Raw genomic sequence first — 21,552 nt, 5'->3', positions numbered from 1 at the left:
TACTCCAATGGGGCTTTTATGAGAGAAGGAGAGGTGGATTTTAACAAAATGATTCTGAAGTATTATATGGAAAATAAATGCATAAGAATAGCTAATAAGATATAAAAAGCAAATGATTATGGAGGCATTTGCTCTATCAGATATTAAAACATATTTTAAAGCTCTAGCAATTAAAAGGTTATGGTATTGATAAGGAGCAGACCCATCAATGAGACAGAATTGAAAACCCAACAAACAGACCCAAAAGTGTAACAAAGAACTGGGTATGTGACAAAGGCGGCCTTTAAAAAAATGTGGTAAAGTATACACAACATAAAATTTCCCATTCTAACCATTTTTAAGTGTACATTTCAGTGTCTTTAAGTACATTCACAATATTGTGTAACCATCACTGCTATCCATTTCCAGTACTTTTTCATTATCCCAAACAGAAACAACTTACCCATTAAACATTAAGCTCCAATTCCCCCTTCCTCAGACTCTGGCAATATCTAATCTACTTTCTGTGTCTATAAATTTGCCTATTCTTATGTAAGTGGAATCATAACACACACACACACACACACACACAAAATCCTTATGTGTCTGACTTATTGCATTAAGCGTAATACTTCCAAGGTCCATCCATGTTGTAGCATGTGTCAGAATTTCCTTCCTTTTCATGGCTGAATAATATTCCGTTGTATGTATAGACCACATTTTGTTTATCCATTCATCTGCTGATGGACATGAATTGTTTCCACCTTTTTGGCTATTGTGAATAACGCTGCTGTGAACATGGGTGTACAAGTAGCTGTTTGAGTCGCTGCTTTCAATTCTTTTGGGTGTCTGCCTAGGAGTAGGTTTGCTGGGTCACATGGTAATGCTATGTTTACCTTTCTGAGGAGCCACCAAACTCTTCCTCAGTGATTGCACCATTTTATAGTCCCACCAGCAATGTATTGGGGGTTCCAGTTTTTCTACATCCTTGCAAATACTTGTTATTTTCCGTTTTTGAAAATTATAGGCATCCTAGTGGGTGTGAAGTGGTATCTCATTGGGTTTTTTTTTTTGTTTTCTTTTTCATTGTGGTTTCGATTTGCATTTCTCTAATGACTAACGATGTCAAGCATCTTTTCATGTGCTTCTTGGCCATTTGTGTCTCTTCTTTGGAGAAATATCTATTCAAGTCCTTTGCCCATTTTTGAATTGATTTGGTTTGGGGTTTGTTTATTTACTTTTGGCTGCCTTGGGTCTTCGTTGCGACACGCAGGCTTTCTCTAGTTGCAGCGAGCAGGGGGCTACTCTTCATTGCGGCACACGGCTTTCTCATTGTGGTGGCTTCTCTTGTTGCGGAGCACGGGCTCTAGGTGTGTGGGCTTCAGTAGTTGTGGCATGTGGGCTCAGTAGTTGTGGTGCATGGGCTTAGTTGCTCCGCGGCATGTGGGATCTTCCTGGACCAGGGATCGAACCAGTGCCCCCTGCATTGGCAGGCGGATCCTTAACCACTGTGCCACCAGGGAAGTCCTGAATTGAGTTGTTTTATTTTTTTGTTGTTGTTAAGTTGTAGGAGTTCTTTACATAATCTGCATGTTAAACCGTTATATGTGATATTTTCTCCCATTTTGTAGGCTTTTTACCCTCTTAGTACTGTATTTTGATACACAAAAGTTTTTCGTTTTAATGAAATCAGTTTATCTATTTTTCCTTTGTTGCCTGTGCTTTTAGTGTCATATTCAGGAAATCATTGCCAAGTCCAATGTCATGAAGCTTTCTCCCTTTGTTTTCTTCTAAGAGTTTTATAGTTTCAGGTCTTACATCTGGGTCTTTGATCCATTCATTTTGAGTTAATTTTGGTACGTGGTGTGAGATGAGTCCAACTTCAAAGGGGGCCTTTGTAAAACATTTTTTTTAATGAAGTATAGTTGATTTACAGTGTCAAAGGTGGCCTTATAACTCAGAGGGGAGAGGCTGGATTATTTTGCAAAGGGACTGGCTTCCACACCCAGCCTTCTCTCCTTGGCTCCCCCCCCCCCGCCACGCCCACATTATCTCTTGCAGGTTCACAAGTTTTTAAACAGAAACCAGGATCATCTTGACCCTGCTGTGGTGGAAATGCTTGCCCAGAGCCAGCTCCAGGTGCCCCTGCCAGCCGCCCTGTCCCCCCATTCTGCCCTCTCCACCCTGACAACCTTGCCCAAGGAGCTGGTCTTCAAGCCCCTGGCAACCTGAACCTTTGGCTGGCCCACCCTGGCTCCCCGGGGGTCAGGGTGAGGGGCAGGCTGGACAGGCCCAGGTGAGCTGGCTTGGCCCCCTCTCACCCCACAGCTGGTGGGTAGCCTGTTCCAGGAAGCAGAGCCCGAGTCTGGGGACGGACCAGGCAAACCCACGCTGACCTCTCGCTTCCAGCATTCCCTGGGGGACCTCCTAGCCCAGCTGGGCAGGTGAGAATAGGGCCCCCCGCACTCAACCCCAGGGAGTTTGAATGGAGGGACCAGTCTGTGCTCAAGTGACCGCCCCTTCCACCCACCAGGAGCCATGTCTATTTCATCCAGTGCCTCAACCCCAACCCGGGAAAGGTGAGCTCTCCCAGCACCTGGCGCCAGAGCCCTCCCACCCCTGGCCGCCCCCCTCAGCCCTCCTCGGCCCTGCCCCACCTTCCCCACAGCTCTGAGCCCCTCAATTCAGCTCTCCTTGGCTCTGCCCCGTGGCCACAGCTTCCGGGCCTCTTTGATGTGGGTCACGTGGCAGAGCAACTGCGCCAGGCGGGCATCCTGGAGGCCGTGTGTACCCGCAGCGCCAACTTCCCCGTTCGCATGCCTTTCCAGGCCTTCCTGGCCAGGTAGGGGCCCAGGATGTGGGCAGCCCCGGGGCGCAGGCACCTCAGGGCCAGGGCTCACTAGGAAGGCCCCTGGAGTGGCTGGCGGACCTGGGGCTTTTTCGGGAGCCGGGGGATGGACACACTTTCCCAGGGACCCTGGGCCTGACATCCAACCCTCCCTCCTTCCTTTCTCTCTGTCTCTCCTCCTCTCCCTCCATCTGCGTCTCCTTTCACTGTTCGTCACCCGCACACCTCTCCACGCCTCTGTGCATTCACCCGCCCCTCGTCCTCTCAGCAAAACTCTCCTGAGTGCTTGGCACATAGTAGGTGCTTTCCAAATCATTGTTGAATGACTTATAGACTGAATAGACCCCGAGGGGTTCAGGGGTCAAATGAGTGTGGAGGGAGGTCCCCGCTGTGTTTGTTCCGACCTCCGCAAGATTCTCCGTCCTTGGGGCAGGTTCCGGGCCCTGGGGACAGAGGGACAGGAAGAGCTCTCTGACCGGGAAAGATGTGGCACCATCCTGAACCAGGTGTTTGGGGCTGAGTCGCCCCTCTGTCACCTGGGAGCCACCCAGGTGGGTGGTGTGTATGAGCAGGGAAGCAGCAGGTATGGCTGGAAAGTGGGAGGAACATTTTGGGACCAACTCATGATTTGGTGGTCCTTCTGGGTGGTGGGGAGATGGAGTGGGCCGGGTGTCCCAGGCACCCCAGTAGAATCAATAGTTTGGCAGAAAGGAGGAGGCTGAGGCCTCAGGAGAAGGGCAGGGTGGTCTCCAGCCACCTGGCCTGCCCCCAGCCCAAACCTCTGCCCCCAGGTGCTACTGCAGGAGCTGGGCTGGCAGCAGCTGGAGCGGCACCGGGCCCAGCAGCGCGCCCAGGCCCTGCTCACCCTGCACCGAGGCCTCTGCGCCAGCCTCTCCTGTCAACGCCTTCGCCTCCTACCACGGATTCGCGTGCGTGGGCTCCAGGCCAGGTGTGCAGAGTGGGGCGAGACTGTAGGCCTCCTCACGGTGGCGGGGCAGGGTCGGGGGGGCGTAGGGCCTCAAGGCTAGTCTGCCTGCTTCCCATCAGCACCGGACTCTCCTTGCTGGCATCCCCACCATGCCGTCTCTGCTTGAATACCCCCAGCCACGAGAAGCTCATTACCTGCTAGGCCAGTCAAACCTGCGGTCTTGACTCCTTGACTGTTCTTTTCTCTAGTCTGTTCTCCACTCTGCAGCAAGAATACCCTTTTAAAAGCGTGAATCAGGTTGTGTGAGGCCCCGCCTACCTCTCCAGCCTCGACGTAGGCCGGACTTTTACACTCCAGGCTCTTTGGGCTTCGTGGTCCTACGATGCTCCCCTCACCCTTCTCGCCTCATTAGCTCCAGCCCCACTCACCCTTCACTGCCCGTCTTCACTCATCCAACAGCTGTTGGTTGACCATCTTCTCCATCTACCCTGGGCCAGGTGCTGGCAACACAGGGAGGAAAGTGCAAGCATCTTCACACAGGCACAGAGATGGTGCCTTCCAGGCTAGCTGGGGAGTCAGATGCAGACAGTAAACCAGCTTCCAGTCGCCCCAAAGGGGATTGTTTAAGGACTGAGAACAAAATGAGGGCAGTGCCATGGACACCAGGGAAGCCTCGGAGAAGGGGGCACCCGTCACCACTATATGTTTCCAAAACGTTTTCATCACCAGCGGGAACTCTATACCCATTCAGCAATGATGCCTCACTCTCCCTTCCCTCCCGCCCCTGGTAACCTCCAGTATGCTTTCCATTGCTGTGAATTTGCCTATTCTAGATATGCCGTCTAAGTTGACTCATACAAATTCCTTTTACACCTGGCTTACTGCACTAAGCATAGCGTTTTCAGGGTTCGTCCCTGTCGTAACATGTGTCAGAACTTCATGTCTTTTTTATGGCTGAAAATTGTTCCATTGTGTGGACGGACCGCATTTTGTTTATCCACTTACCTGTCAGTGGGTTGTTTCTACCTTTTGGCTTATTGTGAATAAGGCTGCTATGAACACAAGTGTACAAGTAACTGTTCAAGTTTCTGCTTTTGGTTCTTTTGGGTCTCTATCTGGGAGTGGAAATCCTGAGTTATATGGTAATTCTGTCTTTACCTTTTTGAGGAATTGCCAAACTGTTTTCCACAGTGGCTGCACCATTTTATATTCCTACCAGCAATGTGTGAAGGTTCCAATTTCTCTGCATCCTTGCCAATACTTGTTACTTTCTGCTTTTTAAATGATAGCCATCCTAGTGGGTGTGAGGTGGTATCTCATTGTGGTTTTGATTTGCATTTCTTTAATGACTAATGATGTTGAGCATCTTTTCATGTACTTCTTGGCCATTTGTGTATCTCTTTGGAGAAATATCTATTCAAGTCCTCTGCCTGCTTTTTTTTTTCCTTTGGGAATTTATTTATTTATTTATTTTTGGCTGTGTCGAGTCTTCGTTGCTGTGCGTGGGCTTTCTCTAGTTGCGGTGAGCAGGGGCTGCTCTTCGTTGCGGTGCGCGGGCTTCTCATTGCGGTGGCTTCTCTTGTTGCGGAGCACGGGCTCTAGGTGCGCGGGCTTCAGTAGTTGTGGCACACGGGCTCAGTAGTTGTGGCTTGCGGGCTCAGTAGTTGTGGCTTGTGGGCTCTAGAGCGCGGGCTCAGTAGTTGTGGTGCACAGGCTTAGTTGCTCCGCAGCATGTGGGATCTTCCCGGACCAGGGCTCGAACCCGTGTCCCCTGCGTTGGCAGGCGATTTCTTAACCACTGTGCCACCAGGGAAGTCCCCCTCTACCTGCTTTTTAATTGGGTTGTTTTTTTTTTTTCACTGAGTTGTAGGAGTTCTTTATATGTTCTGGATATTAAACCTTTATCAAATGTGTGATTTGCAAGTAGTCGCCCATTACGTGGGTTGTCATTTCATTCTCTTTTTTAAATTAAAATTTTTTAATTTATTTATTATTCATTTTTGGCTGCATTGGGTCTTCGTTGCTGCACGCAGGCTTTCTCTAGTTGCGGCAAGCGGGGGCTACTCTTTGTTGTGGTGTGCTGGCTTCTCATTGCGGTGGCTTGTCGTGTTGTGGAGCATGGGCTCTAGGCGCGCAGGCTTCAGTGGTTGTGGCTCGCGGGCTCTAGAGCGTAGGCCCAGTAATTGTGGTGCACAGGCTTAGTTGCTCCACAGCATGTGGGATCTTCCCGGACCAGGGCTCGAACCCGTGTCCCTTGCATTGGCAGGTGGATTCCCAACCACTGCGCCACCAGGGAAGCCCTCTTTTCATTCTCTTGAAAGTGTCCTTTTATGTACAAAAGCTGTAGATTTATTTATTTTTTTATTGAAGTATAGTGATTTACGATGTTTCAGGTGTACAGCAAAATGATTCAGTTACAAATATATACATACATACATAATACATATATATACGCTTTTTCAGATTCTTTTCCATTATAGGTAATTACAAGATATTAAATATAGTTCCCTGTGCTATACAGTAGATCCTTGTTGTTTATCTATGTTATGTCTAGTAGTATATATAGATTTATCTTTAAATATTTATCATGCTCAGGGCTCCTTCATTGAGGAGTCTGGTCTTTCTTATATCTGGAAAATTCTCAAAGATATTGTCTCTTCCGGGATCTCCTGTTAGACATCCAGTGAATGTTATTTTTTCATTTTTTAGAAGTTCTGCTTCTTAAATAATAATATGCCAGACTCTGTTCCAAACACACCTTTTAATTCATTTCATCTTATTGTGGGGCAGGCATTACAATACTTCTCAATTTAGAGATGATGAAAATAAAACACAGAGGTAAAGTAGGGAATTCCCTGGCGGTCCAGTGGTTAGGACTCAGCGCTTTCTTTCTTTCTTTCTTTTTTTTTAATACATTTATTTATTTATTTATTTTTGGCTGCATTGGGTCTTCATTGCTGCGCGCAGGCTTTCTCTAGCTGCGGCGAGCGGGGGCTACTCTTCCTTGTGGTGCGCAGGCTTCTCATTGCGGTGGCTTCTCTTGTCACGGAACACGGGCTCTAGGCACGTGGGCTTCAGTAGCTGTGGCTCGTGGGCTTTAGAGCACAGGCTCAGTAGTTGTGGCGCACGGGCTTAGTTGCTCCGCGGCATGTGGGATCATCCCGGACCAGGGCTCGAACCTGTGTCCCCCGCATTGGCAGGCAGATTCTTGACCACTGCGCCACTAGGGAAGTCCAGGACTCAGCACTTTCACTGCCAGGGCCGGGTTTGATCCCTGGTCGGGGAACTCAGATTCCACATGCCATACGCGTGGCCAAAAAACAAAAGCAGATAAATCCCAGAGAGGTAAAGTAACTTATCCAAGACCGCAGTGACTAAACGGCAGGGGAACGAGCCCGCGTGGTCGGCGCCAGAGTCCCAGATCTCGATCCTCGGGCACAGCAGCCTCTCAGTTTACCTGCTGGTCTTTCGAAGTGTTGTGTCCTTTCCCTGTTGCTTCCCTTCGGCAGCCGGGGGCTTCACTGGGGTCCGATTTTACATTCATGTCTTGGCTTGGAGGATTCAGTTATCGGGTGTGAGTTTGGACTCCTCACCAACGCCCTTCCCGGCCTCCAGGAAGTGGTATCTCCGGCGGCGGGCAGCTCTGGGGCAGCTGAACACCGTCCTGCTGGCGGGCCGGCGCCTGCTCTGGAGACAGCGGAGAGGGCAGGTGAAGCACATGGATGGGTCCTGCCCAGGGCAGCTCAGGGGAGAAGCCAGGCAGCCTTGCCGGCCACGTTGGCCAAATCCCGACAGTGTCCACCCTCCAAGTGCAGCCGCACGAGGACCGAGGCCTCGGAGACCATTGCTGGTGGAGCTCCTTCCGTCCCCCTCTGCCTGGCCAGGGTAGCCTGGGGCCTCCAGGAGGCTGTCGCCTTCCTTCATGCCTACCCACTGCCAGGGCCTGGCTCTCCCCTGCTGGCTGGGGGTGCCTCCCATCCCCTCCAGGCCTCCCTTGGACTGTTCCCCTCTTGCCCTGTGACTCCAATCTGAGGGCCATAAAACAGCTCAAAGGTCAATGCCCACGTAATGCCCCACTCTCTGGCCCCTCCCTGGCTGGACTTTGTCCCTTGGGACCATTCCTTCCCTTCTTCCCTCCTCTTCCCGGTGCCCTGGCAGACGGGCAGAGACAGCCACAGCGCTAAGGCTAGTGAGGGCTCTGGAGGGCTGGGGGCAGACAGCTGGCCCCCTGGGTCTGCACCCCTTCCTCCACTGGTGTGGGGTCCTCCTGGGAGGAGGAGGGGCAGCTGCACTGCTGCGCGGGGGAGGGGCCTCTAGGGAGCTCCCGGTGGCGCCTCACGGGGGCATCGTCTCCTCCTGCATCTCCCCCAACAGCTTGGGCATCGGTGCAGCTGGCACGGCGTCGGGGCCTCCAAGAAGGGGCCAAGCATGGTAGGTGGCCTGGAAGCTGGGTTGTGAGCCCGCTGAACCTGGCCTGGCTTGAGGGGGAGCGTGGGGTTCCAGGGGTGCCGAGATGGGTCCTGTTCCTCAGGCCCATCCATTGTCCCCCAAGAAGAGGCCTGGGGTGCTCTTGGGTTCCCTCTGCGGGCTTTATGTGTTTGAGTGTCCAGGACTAGAATCCTTGGGCTTTGGAGGGGAAGCTTACAGCCCTGGGGGTGAGGAGGGCCCCCAAGTTCCCATGCCCCTTCCCTTCGTTCCTGGTCAATTGCTCCTCCCTGCTAGGAGCTGGGGCACTTGGAGATCCCGGCTGAGCTGGCTGTCATGCTGAAGACAGCGGAAGGTGAGTCCTGATGGGCGTTGCTCTTGCCATGACCCCCTCCTGGGCGGAGGCTCTGTCCCTGTGGTCCCTCCCTCTGATGCTCTGGGTCCCCCCAGCTCACTGCCCGGCTCCCTCTGCACTGGAGCTGGGGGCTGATGCTGAGAGGTGGAGGCGGCGCCAGAGCCAGGCGCCTTACCTGGGCGTTTCTGGGCTGCCGCCTACGTCATCCCAGGCCATCGGCACACCCTGGCCGAGAGCATCACCGAGGCCATGCCCCCGGAAGTTCCCGCACGGCCCAGCCTGACCCTCCCACCCGACATCGACCAATTCCCCTTCTCCAGCTTCATCTCCATCGGCTTTCAGGTGGGCCCCAGGCCTTAGCTCTACACGGCTGACGCCCACATCTCCCCAGACGTTAGCCCCCGTCAGGCAGAAGCTGTGTCTGTCCTTCTGTCTCCAGTCCCCTCCTCCCTCTCCTGTTGCGGGGCTGTGGATGCAACTGCGTTGCTCGGAAACCGGAAACGGTTGAACCTCAACGTGCTGCTGGTTACTTATCTGCAGTGCCACACCTTCGTTACACCTGTGGCACTGCCCTGCCATTGAAGCCATGTCGTTAAAGCATGTTGAATGACAAGGCAAAGTGTCCAGGCTACAGTGTTGGCGGCAAAAGCGGGATTCAAAACTGCACGTAGAGTACGATCCCAATTTTGTTAACAGGGAGGGTGGGGAGATGACGTGTGTACCTACACGTAGAAAGTAAGATTAGAAACAAAGAGGCGAAAATGTTAACTGTGGTTTTGTCTGGCAGTGGAATGTTAATGGTGGTTTTTATTCTTCATCCTTTTCCGTGTTTTCTGAGTTTTCCGCATGCACGAGCTTTAGTTTTCTAATCAGAAGGAGTGATTGAGAGTTTTTTTAAAATATTTATTTATTTATTTGGCTGCGCCGGGTCTTAGCTGCGGCACACGGGATCTTCGTTGCCTGTGCAGGATCTTTAGTTGGGGCATGCGGGACCCTTTTTAGTTGTGGCATGCAGGATCTAGTTCCCTGACCAGGGATCAAACCCCGGCCCCCTGCATTGGGAGCGTGGACTTTTAACCGCTGGACCACCAGGGAAGTCCCAAGATGTATTTTTCTTTTAATAAATTTATTTATTTTTGGCCGCATTGGGTCTTTGTTGCTGCACGCGGCTTTCTCTATTTGCGGTGAGCGGGGGCTACTCTTCGTTGCGGTGCGCGGGCTTCTCATTGCGGTGGCTTCTCTTGTTGCGGAGCACGGGCTCTAGGTGCGCGGGCTTCAATAGTTGTGGCTCGCGGGCTCTAGAGAGCGCAGGCTCAGCAGTTGTGGTGCACAGACTTAGCTGCTCCGCGGCATGTGGGATCTTCCCTGACTAGGGCTCGAACCCGAGTCTCCTACACTGGCAGGCGGGTTCTTAACCGCTGCGCCACCAGGGAAGCCCCCTGAGATGTATTTTTAAGATGATTTTCCTCACTAGCCCCTCTCCCTCTCGCAGGGCGCGTGCTCCCTTGGGGCTCCCCCGCGGCTGTGTCTGGCAGGTCAGCACACAACAGCCCCTGCTCAGGCACCGTGTCACCCTCCTTCCTTGCAGGAGCCATCCCTGCCCAGACCTGGGCAGCTGCTGACCAAACCCCTGACCCGGCTGGACAGTGACAACCCTCAGCATGCCCTGGATATCAACAAGGTGGTGAGTGACACACTGGGGAGGGGCAGGGTGGGCCCGTGCAAGGGGTGCTGGCCGGGCACCGGGAGCCCCGCACGTCCTGCCTCCCCTCGCTCTGTGTCTGCAGATGCTGCGGTTCCTGGGGGACACATCCTTGGAGCCCTGGCAGGAGCAGACCATGGGCCAGTACCTGGTGCGGCAGGGGCAGCGCCGGCCGGGGCTGCGCAACGAGATCTTCAGTCAGCTCGCAGCCCAGCTCTGGCACCAGCCGGACGAGCAGCAGAGGCAGCGCGGCTGGGCCCTCCTGGCTGTTCTGCTCGGCGCCTTCCCCCCAGTGTCCACCCTGCAGAAGCCGCTGCTCAAGTAAGGGCCCCGGCAGGTGGGGGCCCCGTGGGTGTGCTCAGCGGGCCACCCCATACCCACGGCAGCCCTGTGCTGTGCCCGCAGATTCGTGTCCGACCAGGCCCCCGGGGGCATGGCAGCGCTGTGCCAGCACAGGCTGCTGGGAGCCCTGCAGCAGACGCAGCGGGCCCCTGGGTCCGAGCGGGCCCACCCACCCACCCAGCTCGAGTGGACGGCCGGATGGAGGCAGGGCCGCATGGTGCTGGATGTCTTCACCTTCACCGGTGACGCCTGCCTCCTCTCGGGCCTCCCCAGGCCCACGCTGCAGCCTGCCCGGCACTTTCGCCCTCCCTCGGCCCCCTTCCCTCCTCAGCCCTCCCCATGTGACCCTGACCTCCCTGCTCTCCTGCTTTCGGAACCGCCACGGGACAGTATTCCCTTCCCGTCCGGGTGGACCCTGCTGTCCCTCACTCTTGCCCCTACCCCTCGTCCCTGCAGAGGAGTGCTTCTCGGCCGAGGTGGAGTCCTGGACCACAGGGGAGCAACTCGCCGGGCGGATTCTGCAGAGCAGGTGTGCAGGGCCTGGGATGGGCGAGCGCAGCCCACACTGGCCATTGTCCCGTCCGCCTCCTGGTTTTCCTCATGCTCCCAGCCCGCTCTCCCGCCGAGCACCTCCTGCGGCTGCTCCAAAGCCAAAACCTGCTCCCCGGGGGGCGGGATGGGGGCGAGGGGGCGGGGTAGGTGGGCAGGGTCCAGCCAGTAGATTCAAGACGGAGAGCAAGTAGAGAGTATACCTACTAGATCTGGTCCAGGTTCTCATCAAATTGAATGAATAAATGCACCAGAGCCACTGTAGAAGTAAAGGGCTGTGAGTTGCACTGGGTCCTCAGCCAGGTTCCTGTCCCCTTCCACAACCCCCTCCCCCCAGCCCACCCTCAGGTCCTTGTCCCTTCCGGATGGTCGTCCGCCTGGCTGACCACCCTCTGCTCCATGCCCTTGTCTCACCCAGAGGCCTGGATCCGCCCCCGCGTGGCTGGTCTGTGTCACTGCACTCTAAGGACTCCTGGCAGGACTTGGCTGGCTGCGACTTCGTGTTGGACCTGATCGGCCAGAGCGAGGATCTGGGGGACCCGGCCGGTCCCCACAGCTACCCAATCGCCCCCCGTGGCTTGTAGGTGCCACCCACAGCACCCCTGGCCTGCTCCTGTCCCTATCCTGTCGTAGGTGACCCCCTCAGCCACCCTGTCATCCGCGGGGGTTCACAGGTGCTGCCACGGGCCCAGCCCGCCCGCCCCCAAGCCTCCGCCCACCGCAGGGGGATGACCCCTACAGCAGCTTCTACACTTTGCCTCAACCCGGGAAGCCCCCGGCCAGGGCATCTCCTCAGCTGGGCCCACTATCTCCTGCAGAGCCGAGGACATCCCCCCGGCCCCTGGCATCCAGGCCCCCTCACTGCCCCCAGGTCCCCCTCCAGGCCCAGCCCCAGCTCTGCCCAGCAGGGGTCACACAGGTAAGGCTGGGAGTGGGCACACTGAGGTTGGCAGAGCGCTGGGAATGGGGGTGCCAGAGCCCCACGCCCCAGGCAGGTGACAGTAACCCTCCACAGGTGAGTCCCGGACCTCAGGGAGTCTGGATGGCTTCCTGGACCACCTCTTCTCCCCGTGCCTCAGCGTGAGTGTCCTGCACGCAGACCCCACCCCACTGCTGCCCCTACGCCCCTGGGGCCTCTGCTGCCCCTCCCATCCCTCCTAGGGCTCTAGCTCTGACCTTGGGACCTGTGACTTTTGTCCCTTTAGGATCTGGAGCAAGGCAGGGCTCTGAGCGGCCGCATGAAGGGAGGGGGCGCCATGGGGCCCATGCAGCAAGGCAGCTATCCCGTGGGTGAGTGCGGGGCTGAGCACCCATCTGGGGCCTCCCTGCCCAGCAACACAGGCAAGCATGGCCTGGGATCCCCACGCAGCTGCAGTCAGAGCTCTGGCCAGCACCCTGGTGGCCCGTACTCTTCTCTTTGCCTGGGGCTGAAGGGAGGCTGTCTGTGGGCCCAGGCAGGGACCGACCTCGGGGGGGGCCCTGTTCCCTCAGTGTACTCAGGGATGATGCAGATGCCCGGATACCAGCCAGCCATGATGCCTGCACCCGTGCCCATGATGCCAGCAATGGGGGCGGTCCCCGCCATGCCAGGTAAGGCTGGACTATAGCCACTGTGTCCCTTCTCAGGTAGGGACTGGAGGAGGGAGGGTGTTGCCTGGGGCCTAGAGGGCACAGTGGGCAGAGGGCTGGGAGCTCAGCCATGGCGCTCGGCCACCCTGACTGCCTGCCATACTCGCAGCCGTTGTGGTGCCGCCGCAGCCGCAGCCGCAGCCGCAGCCACAGCCCCTGCTTCCCAGCGTGGACGCGAGGCAGCTGGCAGTCCAGCAGCAGAACTTCATCAACCAGCAGGCGCTGATCCTGGTGAGGGTGGGCAGGGCCCATGGATTGCCTAGTGGGTACAGACCTGTGGGGCGAGGCTAGGCCAGCTCTTACCTGGCACACCACCCTTCCCCCGTCAGGCCCAGCAGATGACCACCCAGGCCATGACCTTGTCCCTTGAGCAGCAGGCAAAGCAGCGCCAGAGCCAGCCCCTGGAGCATCATGCCCAGGCCCAGGCCCCTGGAGCTGCCTCCCTGACTCCACCCCCAGCCGTCTCCCCCAAGCCCAAGAAGACACCCACCCCCCAGAAGGAGCCAGAGCGTGACCTGGAACTGGTAGGTGCCTGCCTGAGGGTGAAGAGCCGAGGCCAGGCAGGTGGCAGGGCGGGGGTGGGGCAGAAGGCTCCAAGGCCCCAGAAGTGGGAGACATGGCATGGGGGTGTGGGGAGATGCAGAAAAGATGCTGCCAGGCTCCAGCCCCACGGATCCGAGCGGGTTTGCTCTGTGAGTGGCAACTTGTCTGGCAGGGCAGCTCCTTCTCTTTCCCCTCCTGCCACAGGAGACCTCAGAGGAGGCTGAACACAGGCCCCGGCGGCCCAAGAGCTTCCAGCAGAAACGGGACTATTTCCAGAAGTTGGGTGAGGGCCCTTGGGGTGGCAATCCCACACAAAAACTCAGCCACCGCCCCAGCCTGGCCAGGGGACGGCGGGGTGCACTCTCTTCCTCTAGGTCAGTGTGGCCTGTGCAGGAGCCCAGACGGGCGGGCCAGGTGGAGAGTAATAGCGAGGGCCATTTGGGGCGTTTACAGGGCAGCAGCAGATCAAGGTGGAGATGATGAGGCCTCCGGCCAAGGTGAAGATCCCCCAGGGGGAGGAGCAGGAGGAGGAGCCGGAAGAAGAGGAACCGAGAGCAGGTGGTGGGGAGCAGGGTGGGGGGGCAGGCTTTGTGGTTCTACAGAGGGTCTCACGTCTTTCCTCTCTTTCTGGTCAGTGCCGTCACCTCCTCCTCCCCCAGTAGTGAAAAAGCCACTGGCACGAGATGGGGCCAAAGCTGCACAGGAGGCTGAGGCGGAGCCAGCCACAGAGGCGGGGCCTGGCGGTGGTCGCCGGCCGGCAGAGGGCAGAGCCGTGGTGCGTAGCTCGGACCCTAAGCCCCGGCGGGCAGAGCCCAGCAGGGAGATCCGCAACATCATCCGCATATACCAGAGCCGCCCAGGCCCCGTGCCCGTGCCCGTGCAGCCGCCCAGGTGCACCCCGGCGGTGGTGGGGAGGGGGAGGACGGCCAGGACTGCCCGCTGCCCAGAGTCACCGTGTGGACTCCCGACCTCTTCCTTCTCTCAGGAAGCCCCCCCAGATCTTCCTGAAGAAAAACAACCCTAAGGATGAGGCTCTGGCTAAGCTGGGGATCAGTGGTGCCTCCTCGCTGCCCTCGGTGAGGCCCCGTCCCGACCAGAGGGCGCTGCTCCGCGCCAGAGCCCTCCTGAGGCTCCTCGGGGGAGACCTGGCCGCTAGTCACAGCCTGGGTGTATTCTCCGTGCCTCCCCAGACGCTGTCCCCCAGCCCAGGGAAGGGCCCCCCACCAGCTGTGGCCCCTCGACCCGAGGGCCAGCCACGGCGTGTGCCCTCCAACTCCATCAAGGAGAAGCAGGGGCCCCTTCAAGAGCTGTTTGGCCAGAACCCACCCACTGCCCAGAGTCCCCCGCCTCCGCCAGCACCTCCACTGCCTCCACCCTTGGACCCAGCGACCCCTCCAGCTGAGCCGCACAGTGAGAAACCCCATATCCCCGGGCGGTGGGCTTTGTGGGGGGCGGGGGCAGGATTCCTAAGGGCCTCTCAGCGCTCACGGCCGAGGTCAGCTGCTCGCGCTTCCGGACTTTGGAGCCGTGGGTGAGGAGCCCCAGCTTCCGCGTTCCTGCGGGGGGCAGGGCGCGGGCACCCCTGGGGCCTGTCTGGCACGGAGGGACCGTCACGGGGCGTGGGCCTCGTCAGGAGTTTAGTGACCCCGCTGACGTGGTCGGGGGGGCCCACGCACGTCAGGGACAGTGGGGAACGTGGGAAGCTGGAGATGGAGGCCGGCGATGGGACGGAGCGGGGGGAGGGAGGCAGCAGAGGTGGACTGAGCTGGGCCACGTGGGGCCCTAATGGGCCGAGGGTCTTCTCTCTCCGTGCCTGCATCATTCCGGCTTGGGCAGCTCCTCGCCTGATGCCCTTCGGCCCCTCTATCCGCCAGGCTTTGTGGAGACCATGGGGGACCAGGGGATCTCCACCCAGCTGCTCGTGCCCTCGGGCAGCGTGTGCTTCTCCTACGCCAGCGCCCCCTGGAGGTTGTTCCTGCGCAAGGAGGTGGGCGCGAGGGCGGGCCGCAGCCTGGCCTCCCTGGGTGGGGGACGGGGCGCTGGCTGTAGGGGCGCCAGCCTGGGTCCCCAGGATCTCCTCTCCACACACAGACACTGGGGGCTGCTTCCCCAGCCCCACCTCCTCCGGCCCGGGAGGCAGAGGTGGGGCGGGAGGAGGGCTGGCGGGGGCACCATCCGGGCGCACTCTCACTCGTCCCTGCCCTCGCCCAGGTGTTCTACCCCCGGGAGAACTTCAGCCACCCCTACTGCCTCAGGCTCCTCTGTGAGCAGGTGAGAGCCCAGCCCACCTGGGACCTGTACCGGCAGACCGCCCCCACCCCAGGCAGGAGAGCAGCCCCGCTTGCGGGACGCTGGTGTGTTTCAAGCCCTGCCTTCGTTTATTTAATCCTCCCAACATCCCTCAGAATAAGGGCCATTTTTGACTTATGACGAGGATTAAAAATAAAGCGTATACAGCACCCAACACAGGCCTGGCACACAGCAGGTGCTCGCTCGTGCTTGTCCCTTTGCCACCTCTAGATGCTCCCAATGCTTGTGTCTGTTCTCCCCAGTTCTACAGTAGCTGCCCCCCTCCCCCTCCCCCAAGTCCCGTGTTCCTTCAGGGAAGCTTATCTCAGCTGACAGAGGAGCAGCAGCCCAACTAGTGCCGGCAGCTTGGGGGAGGCAGGTGGGAGCTCCGGGTGGACGTGGCCCTGGGCTTGGAAGGCCAGGCATCCCTCCCTGCTCCACCCACGTGCCTATGGGGCTCTCTAGCTTTTCCTCCGTGCGTGGCTGCTTCTGGGGTGGGCTGTGGCCTCAGGACCTGGTGGTGACCGCCTGGCTTTGCCCCCAGATCCTGAGGGACACCTTTGCGGAGTCCTGCATCCGGATCTCCCAGGACGAGAGGCACAGGATGAAAGACCTGCTGCGTAGGGTCCAGGGACCCTGGAGTCAGGGAGCCAGAGTGCTGAGGGTTGGGCCTGCCCAGAGGGAGGGAGTAGACTCCGGGGTCCCCGCTGTGAGGGAGCCTGAGGACGGCCTGGGGCCACTTCTGCCCAACAGGAGACCTGGAGGTGGGCCTGGACTCCCTGGACACAGCTGAGGACAGTGTCAAGAAGCGCATCGTGGTGGCCGCCAGGGACAACTGGGCCAATTACTTCTCCCGCATCTTCCCCGTCTCGGTCAGTGAGGCTGGGGATGGTAGCGCCCAGGGCTGGAGGCCAGCTTGGCCTTCCGCAGCAGGATTAGAGCTGGGGGTGGGCTGGGCCCCAGTGGAACCAACGCAGAATAGCACTGGCCTGAGCAGCCCCAGGGTGTCTTGGCCGGTGGCGGGGAGCCCGGAGCCTGTCCGTGAGCCAACCACCTTCCGGGCAGGGCGAGGGTGGCAGCGACGTGCAGCTGCTGGCCGTGTCCCACCGGGGGCTGAGACTGCTCAAGGTGACCCAAGGCCCCAGCTTCCACCCCGACCAGCTGAAGACTCTCCGCTCGTACAGGTGAGCCTGGGCTGGGGTGTGGCGTGGGCCGGCGAGACGGCCCCCAGCTCACGCCCCACCCTCTGCACAGCTTTGCTGAGGTACTGGGCGTGGAGTGCCTGGCTGGCTCCACCCTGGAGCTGTCGCTGAAGAGTGAACGGCTGCTGCTGCACACAGTCCGGGCGGGAGCCGTCAAGGCCATGGTTGAGCTGCTCCTGAGCGAGCTCAGGAAGGCAAGTGCGGGCTGGCAGGGCGCCGGGCGGGGGGCCTCCAGCACCGCTGCGTCGTACCCCGTGCCGTCAGCCAAGCTCCTTCAAGCTGCCTGGGGTGGGGCTGGAACTTGGGGGCGCTTGGTGGAGAGTGACGCCAACGGGGGAGCAGGTGGGACGGGCAGGACGGAGTCATAAGCAGGCTGGCCGCTCTCCCGCCCGCCTGCAGGACTCCGGCTACGTCATTGCCCTGCGAAGCTACCTCACTGACGACCACAGCCTCCTCAGCTTCCAACGGGGGGACCTCATCAAGCTGTTGCCAGTGGCCGCTCTGGAGCCAGGTATCCCCGGGGCAAGCAGGGCGGCTGGCACCCGGCGGGCGGGCAGAGGGCCCAGGAGGTGAGGCACCGTCCTTGGATGCTTCCCGCAGGCTGGCAGTTTGGCTCCACCGGGGGCCGATCCGGACTCTTTCCTGCTGACATAGTGCAGCCGGCTGCTGCTCCGGACTTTTCCTTCTCGATGGAGCAGAGGAATGGCCGGCACAAGAGTCAGCTGCGGCACGGAGAGTGGGATAAGGCGTCGGAGGTGAGGAAGGCGGGAGACGCCGAGGCGAGGCCTAACTAGGAGTCGAGGAAAGAAAGGGCTCGACTGCCCCAGAGCGGCGGAGGGCCACCCCACGCCTGGTGGGCAGCGCTTGGTCTGATGCCGCCTCTCTGCCCGCTCCCGATGTCTTGTCCTGTCTCCCCAGCAGGGCTGGGCGGTCTGCCTCTCGTGTGGCCCTCGTGGTAGCTAGTTCAGCGCCACCTGGAAGGTGCTCAATAAACAGCTCTTGACTGTCCCGGCTTCTGGTGGTGTGCTCACTGCAGCTACTCTGCCTGCTTCTCTTGGGCTGGGCTGGGGCGGGGGCTTGGGCAGGGCCGCTGGACAGGCCAGGGGACACTCAGGTGGCGCTAGGTCTCCTGTGCTCCTAAGTTCCCCACCCACCCCTGGAGCCAGGCACACAGTGACAACTTGGCCACCAGCCCATCCCCGTCTGTGGCCTGCGTCACCCTGCCCACGGACTCCGACTACACCATGCAGGAATTTGCCCTGCGCTACTTCCGGAAGCCCCAGACTCTGTGAGTGCCCTGGGCCCGCCCCATGCCTGCCCATCCTCAGTGTCCCTGAAGTGGGACACTCCCTGCTCAGAGTCACCGGGCCAGGGCTCTTAGCACCCTCCCTACCCAGCCTGGGATGGGGGTGGGAGGGCTGAGCAAGCGGGGCTGTCCTCCCCTCCGCCCCCTCAGGCTGGGCCAGACAAGTGAAGATGCCAAGAGGAAGGCCATGGCCAGCCTGGTGCAGTACAGCAAGGTAAGGGGGACGGTGGGGAGGAGCCGGGACAGCAGACCTGGCCCCTGGCCCCCATGGCCCCAGACCCACAGGCAGCCTCTTTGGCCGCAGGCTCCCATCCAGGCATCACTCATCAGCATCAGTGACGAGGACGTGAACAGGCGGGCCGTGGGAAGCTTCCAGGGTAAGTAGCCACGGTGTCCTGGGTCGCCATGTCTGCAGTGCCCGGGACCCAGGCACCTGGTCGCCTTCTGTCCTTGAGTTCACCGACTCGGGGAAGCTCACCGGTGTCTCCTATACCACGTGGCCCTCACCCACTTCTACTCATGCCCAGGGGGTGTGGGTTGTGTGGAGTCTGGGCTGGAAGGCAGCGGTAGGTCTGGCTTGCTGTGCGCTTGGTGTAGCCCTGGGTGGCCACAGGGTCTCTCTGAACTCTGTCTCCTCGTCGGTACAGCTGAGACTGCTGCTCCGCCTGGCTCACACGCATTCTGAGAGCAAGGCATGAGATGGCCCTGCACAGCGACAGCACGAGCCAGGGCCAGGCCCCCAGCCCAGCTCACCGTGCTTTTCATCCTGCCCGCAGCTCTGATGCAGTTTATGGGGGACCAGTCCAAGCCCCGGGGCAAGAACGACCTGGATCTCCTCTACGGGCTGCTGAAGGTAGGAAAGTGAGCCGGAAGCTGTGGGGAGTCAATGAGCCCTGAGGGCCCCTTCCTGTCCTCCTGCCTGGGCCTCCATGGGACCCCGTGTCCCCTGGTCACTATACATTCAAAGAATCCAAAATTAGTTATCGAGCACCTACGTGCTGGGGGCAGGGCAGTGCACCAAGCAGGCCAAGTCCCTGCAGAGCTTACAGCCTGGTTAGAGGAGACACTCAGTAAACCCTGAGGCAACGTGTCCAGGGCAAAGAGTGCTGTGCAGAGTGATAAAGCAGGGGAGGGGCTGCTTCAGTGCAGAAGGCTTGGTGACAAGGTGACCCTGGAGCAGACCTGAAGAAGGCCAGCGAGTGAGGCACGTATGCATGGGGGCAGGGCATGGGGGCACGCACACAGGCAGAGGCGGGGGTGAGCCTCGGCCCCAGCAAGTCCAGTGTGGCTGGAGCCCAGTGAGCAAGGGGGAGAGTGGAGGCGAGGACCAGGAGGGACAGAGGGTCCGGGTCACGGGAGGCCTTGTGGTCCACTGTCAGGACTTGGATTTTTCGAGATCTGGGAAAACACTGGAGGGTTTTGAGGAGAGACGTGGCTTACATCTCGTGGGGTCGCTCTGGCGGCTGTCTGCGATTCTGGGAGTTTAAGGGCAAGGGGAGGGTTCCTGCCACAATCCCAGGTGAGACGTGGCTGGCCCAGGCCCAGAGGCAGCAGCAGAGGGGAGAAGAAGGACCCCAAGCAGCAGGGGTGCACGTGGGGTGTGAGAGCGAGGGGCCGAGGGGGACACGGGGGCCTAGGCCAGAGCAATGCTGGTCGCCACAGGAAGCCTGAGTGAGGATGGGGCCAGCCTGGTGGAGGAATCTGTTGGGGATGCATGAAGTCTGAAGTCCCAGTCTTCCAAGTGGAAGGTCTGGGCTTCATGGGAGAAGTCTGGGCTGGAGGCAGGCACTGGGAGTCATCAGCAGACAGAGGCCCAAGGGCACTGCAGCCCTTAGGAGTCAAGGAGATGAGAGGGTCAGCAGAGATGACTAAGACAGAGGGACCAGAGAAAGAGGACAGGGCCGAGCACGGCCTGGAAGCAGGTAAAGACGGCGACTTAGTTGAGTGGCCAGTTGTGCAGATGCTATTAAGCCGAGTGAAACCGAGGCCGAGAGATGACAGTGGCCTGTCACCTCTGTCACCCTGACTTGGCCCCCAGCCCACGCCACTGGCAGGACTTCTCCGACTTCAGATCCCACGCCATCCCTCACTCCACTGCACTGCACTGCAGCTCTGCCCCCGACCCGCTGCCCCCTGCCCTTCCTCTCCCCACAGCTGTGCCAGGAGGAGAACCTCAGGGATGAGATTTACTGCCAGGCCATCAAGCAGATCACAGGACACCCCCGGCCGTGAGAGTGGGGGACGGGCGGGGGTCGGTGGCGGGCCTCTCAGGGGCAGCCCAAAGTGCTGCTGCCCGGCCGGCCCAAAGCCCAGGCTCTCTGCCCTGCAGGAGACGCTGCGCTCGAGGGTGGACTTTCCTCAGCCTCCTCACAGGCTACTTTCCCCCATCAACCTCGCTGATGCCCTACGTGACCAAGTTTCTGCAGCATTCAGCCCTGAGCCACGGTGCCGGGGGGAGGGGCTTCCAGGCTGGGGTCTCGGCTGCTTGGGGAGGGGTTTGGGGATGCTCATGACCCCAGCCTGGCTCCTCTCTGCAGAGCTGGCCCGGCGCTGCCAGGGGCACCTCCAGCACACAGTCAAGTACGGGGGGCGCCGGCAGCTGCCCTCCCCAGGCGAAATGCAGGCTTTCCTGGTACGGGGGGTGCAGGCGGCTGGGTGTTCTGGGGCTCCCTCTGGGTGGGGGGGCCGGGGCCTCTGCCCACTGGGGGGCTGACCCCGTACCTACTTTGGCAGAAAGGACAAGTAGTCCACCTGCTCCTAATTCACCTGCCCGGGGGTGTGGAGTACAAGACCAACACCCACACTTTCACGGTGAGCACAGGGACACAGAGGAGGGGCTGGGGAGACCCAGGGAAGCCATGGGCATCAGTTCTGGGGACATCCCTCCCCTGCTGCAGCCTCCTTCCCTCCCCAGCACCCCCGTCACGGCCCTGTCCGCATGTCCAGGTGGCAGCAGAAGTACTGGAGGAGATGTGTGGGCAGATGGGCATGACGGACCCCCATGAAGTGCAGGAATTTGCCCTCTTCCTCATCAAAGGGGAAGGTAGGCCACCTGGCCTGGGGAGGAAGCGTGGCCCGGCTGGACTCAGGGACGTGGCCTTGCCTGCCAAGTCTGCTCTTCTGGCCACGGGGGAGGCAGCTCCCACACTGGGGCTGGCAGGGTTGTGGGCGGGGCTGGCCCCGGGCGGCAGGGCAGGCTGTGGACCCAGGCTCCCCGCGCAGGCCAGCTGGTGCGGCCCCTGTGGCCCCGGGAGTACCTCAACAGCGAGGTGGTGGGTCTGGACGTGAGCCTGCACAGCCGGCGGCTCGGCTGGGAGACCCCGCTGCACTTCGATAATCCCACCTACGTCAGCACCCACTACGGCCAGGTCAGCCCCACTCGGCCCCGCGCTGCCGCGCCGCTGGTAGTTGGAACCTCGGCTGCAGCTTGAGGGAGAGTCCCTCCCTGGGTGGGG

At 59.5% G+C, this 21,552-nt stretch overlaps 1 protein-coding gene across 1 annotated transcript in view; it reads left to right on the top strand.

The window, feature by feature from the left end:
• MYO15B (myosin XVB) overlaps positions 1-21,552 on the top strand; it is a 32,301-nt gene that overhangs the window by 9,116 nt on the left and 1,633 nt on the right. Inside the window, 43 exon segments of the mRNA XM_073797027.1 lie at positions 2,041-2,118; positions 2,308-2,423; positions 2,513-2,558; positions 2,697-2,821; positions 3,261-3,378; positions 3,619-3,776; positions 7,371-7,464; positions 8,478-8,535; positions 8,747-8,877; positions 10,124-10,219; positions 10,323-10,558; positions 10,643-10,821; positions 11,036-11,108; positions 11,547-11,708; positions 11,947-12,047; positions 12,144-12,214; positions 12,334-12,418; positions 12,620-12,718; positions 12,867-12,988; positions 13,087-13,299; positions 13,505-13,583; positions 13,754-13,858; positions 13,936-14,191; positions 14,286-14,376; positions 14,491-14,710; positions 15,175-15,287; positions 15,512-15,571; positions 16,134-16,209; positions 16,343-16,461; positions 16,655-16,773; positions 16,844-16,985; positions 17,191-17,302; positions 17,392-17,546; positions 17,934-18,079; positions 18,248-18,311; positions 18,402-18,474; positions 18,874-18,950; positions 20,252-20,325; positions 20,427-20,542; positions 20,635-20,729; positions 20,831-20,908; positions 21,044-21,140; positions 21,320-21,465. Coding sequence (XP_073653128.1) covers positions 2,041-2,118; positions 2,308-2,423; positions 2,513-2,558; positions 2,697-2,821; positions 3,261-3,378; positions 3,619-3,776; positions 7,371-7,464; positions 8,478-8,535; positions 8,747-8,877; positions 10,124-10,219; positions 10,323-10,558; positions 10,643-10,821; positions 11,036-11,108; positions 11,547-11,708; positions 11,947-12,047; positions 12,144-12,214; positions 12,334-12,418; positions 12,620-12,718; positions 12,867-12,988; positions 13,087-13,299; positions 13,505-13,583; positions 13,754-13,858; positions 13,936-14,191; positions 14,286-14,376; positions 14,491-14,710; positions 15,175-15,287; positions 15,512-15,571; positions 16,134-16,209; positions 16,343-16,461; positions 16,655-16,773; positions 16,844-16,985; positions 17,191-17,302; positions 17,392-17,546; positions 17,934-18,079; positions 18,248-18,311; positions 18,402-18,474; positions 18,874-18,950; positions 20,252-20,325; positions 20,427-20,542; positions 20,635-20,729; positions 20,831-20,908; positions 21,044-21,140; positions 21,320-21,465 — 4,974 coding nt within the window.

The sequence above is a fragment of the Tursiops truncatus genome, chromosome 20, assembly GCF_011762595.2.
Source record: "Tursiops truncatus isolate mTurTru1 chromosome 20, mTurTru1.mat.Y, whole genome shotgun sequence".
NCBI classification, from domain to species: Eukaryota; Metazoa; Chordata; class Mammalia; order Artiodactyla; family Delphinidae; genus Tursiops; species Tursiops truncatus.
Note: the sequence above shows the minus strand (reverse complement) of the source record. Positions and strands in the feature narration are given on the sequence as shown.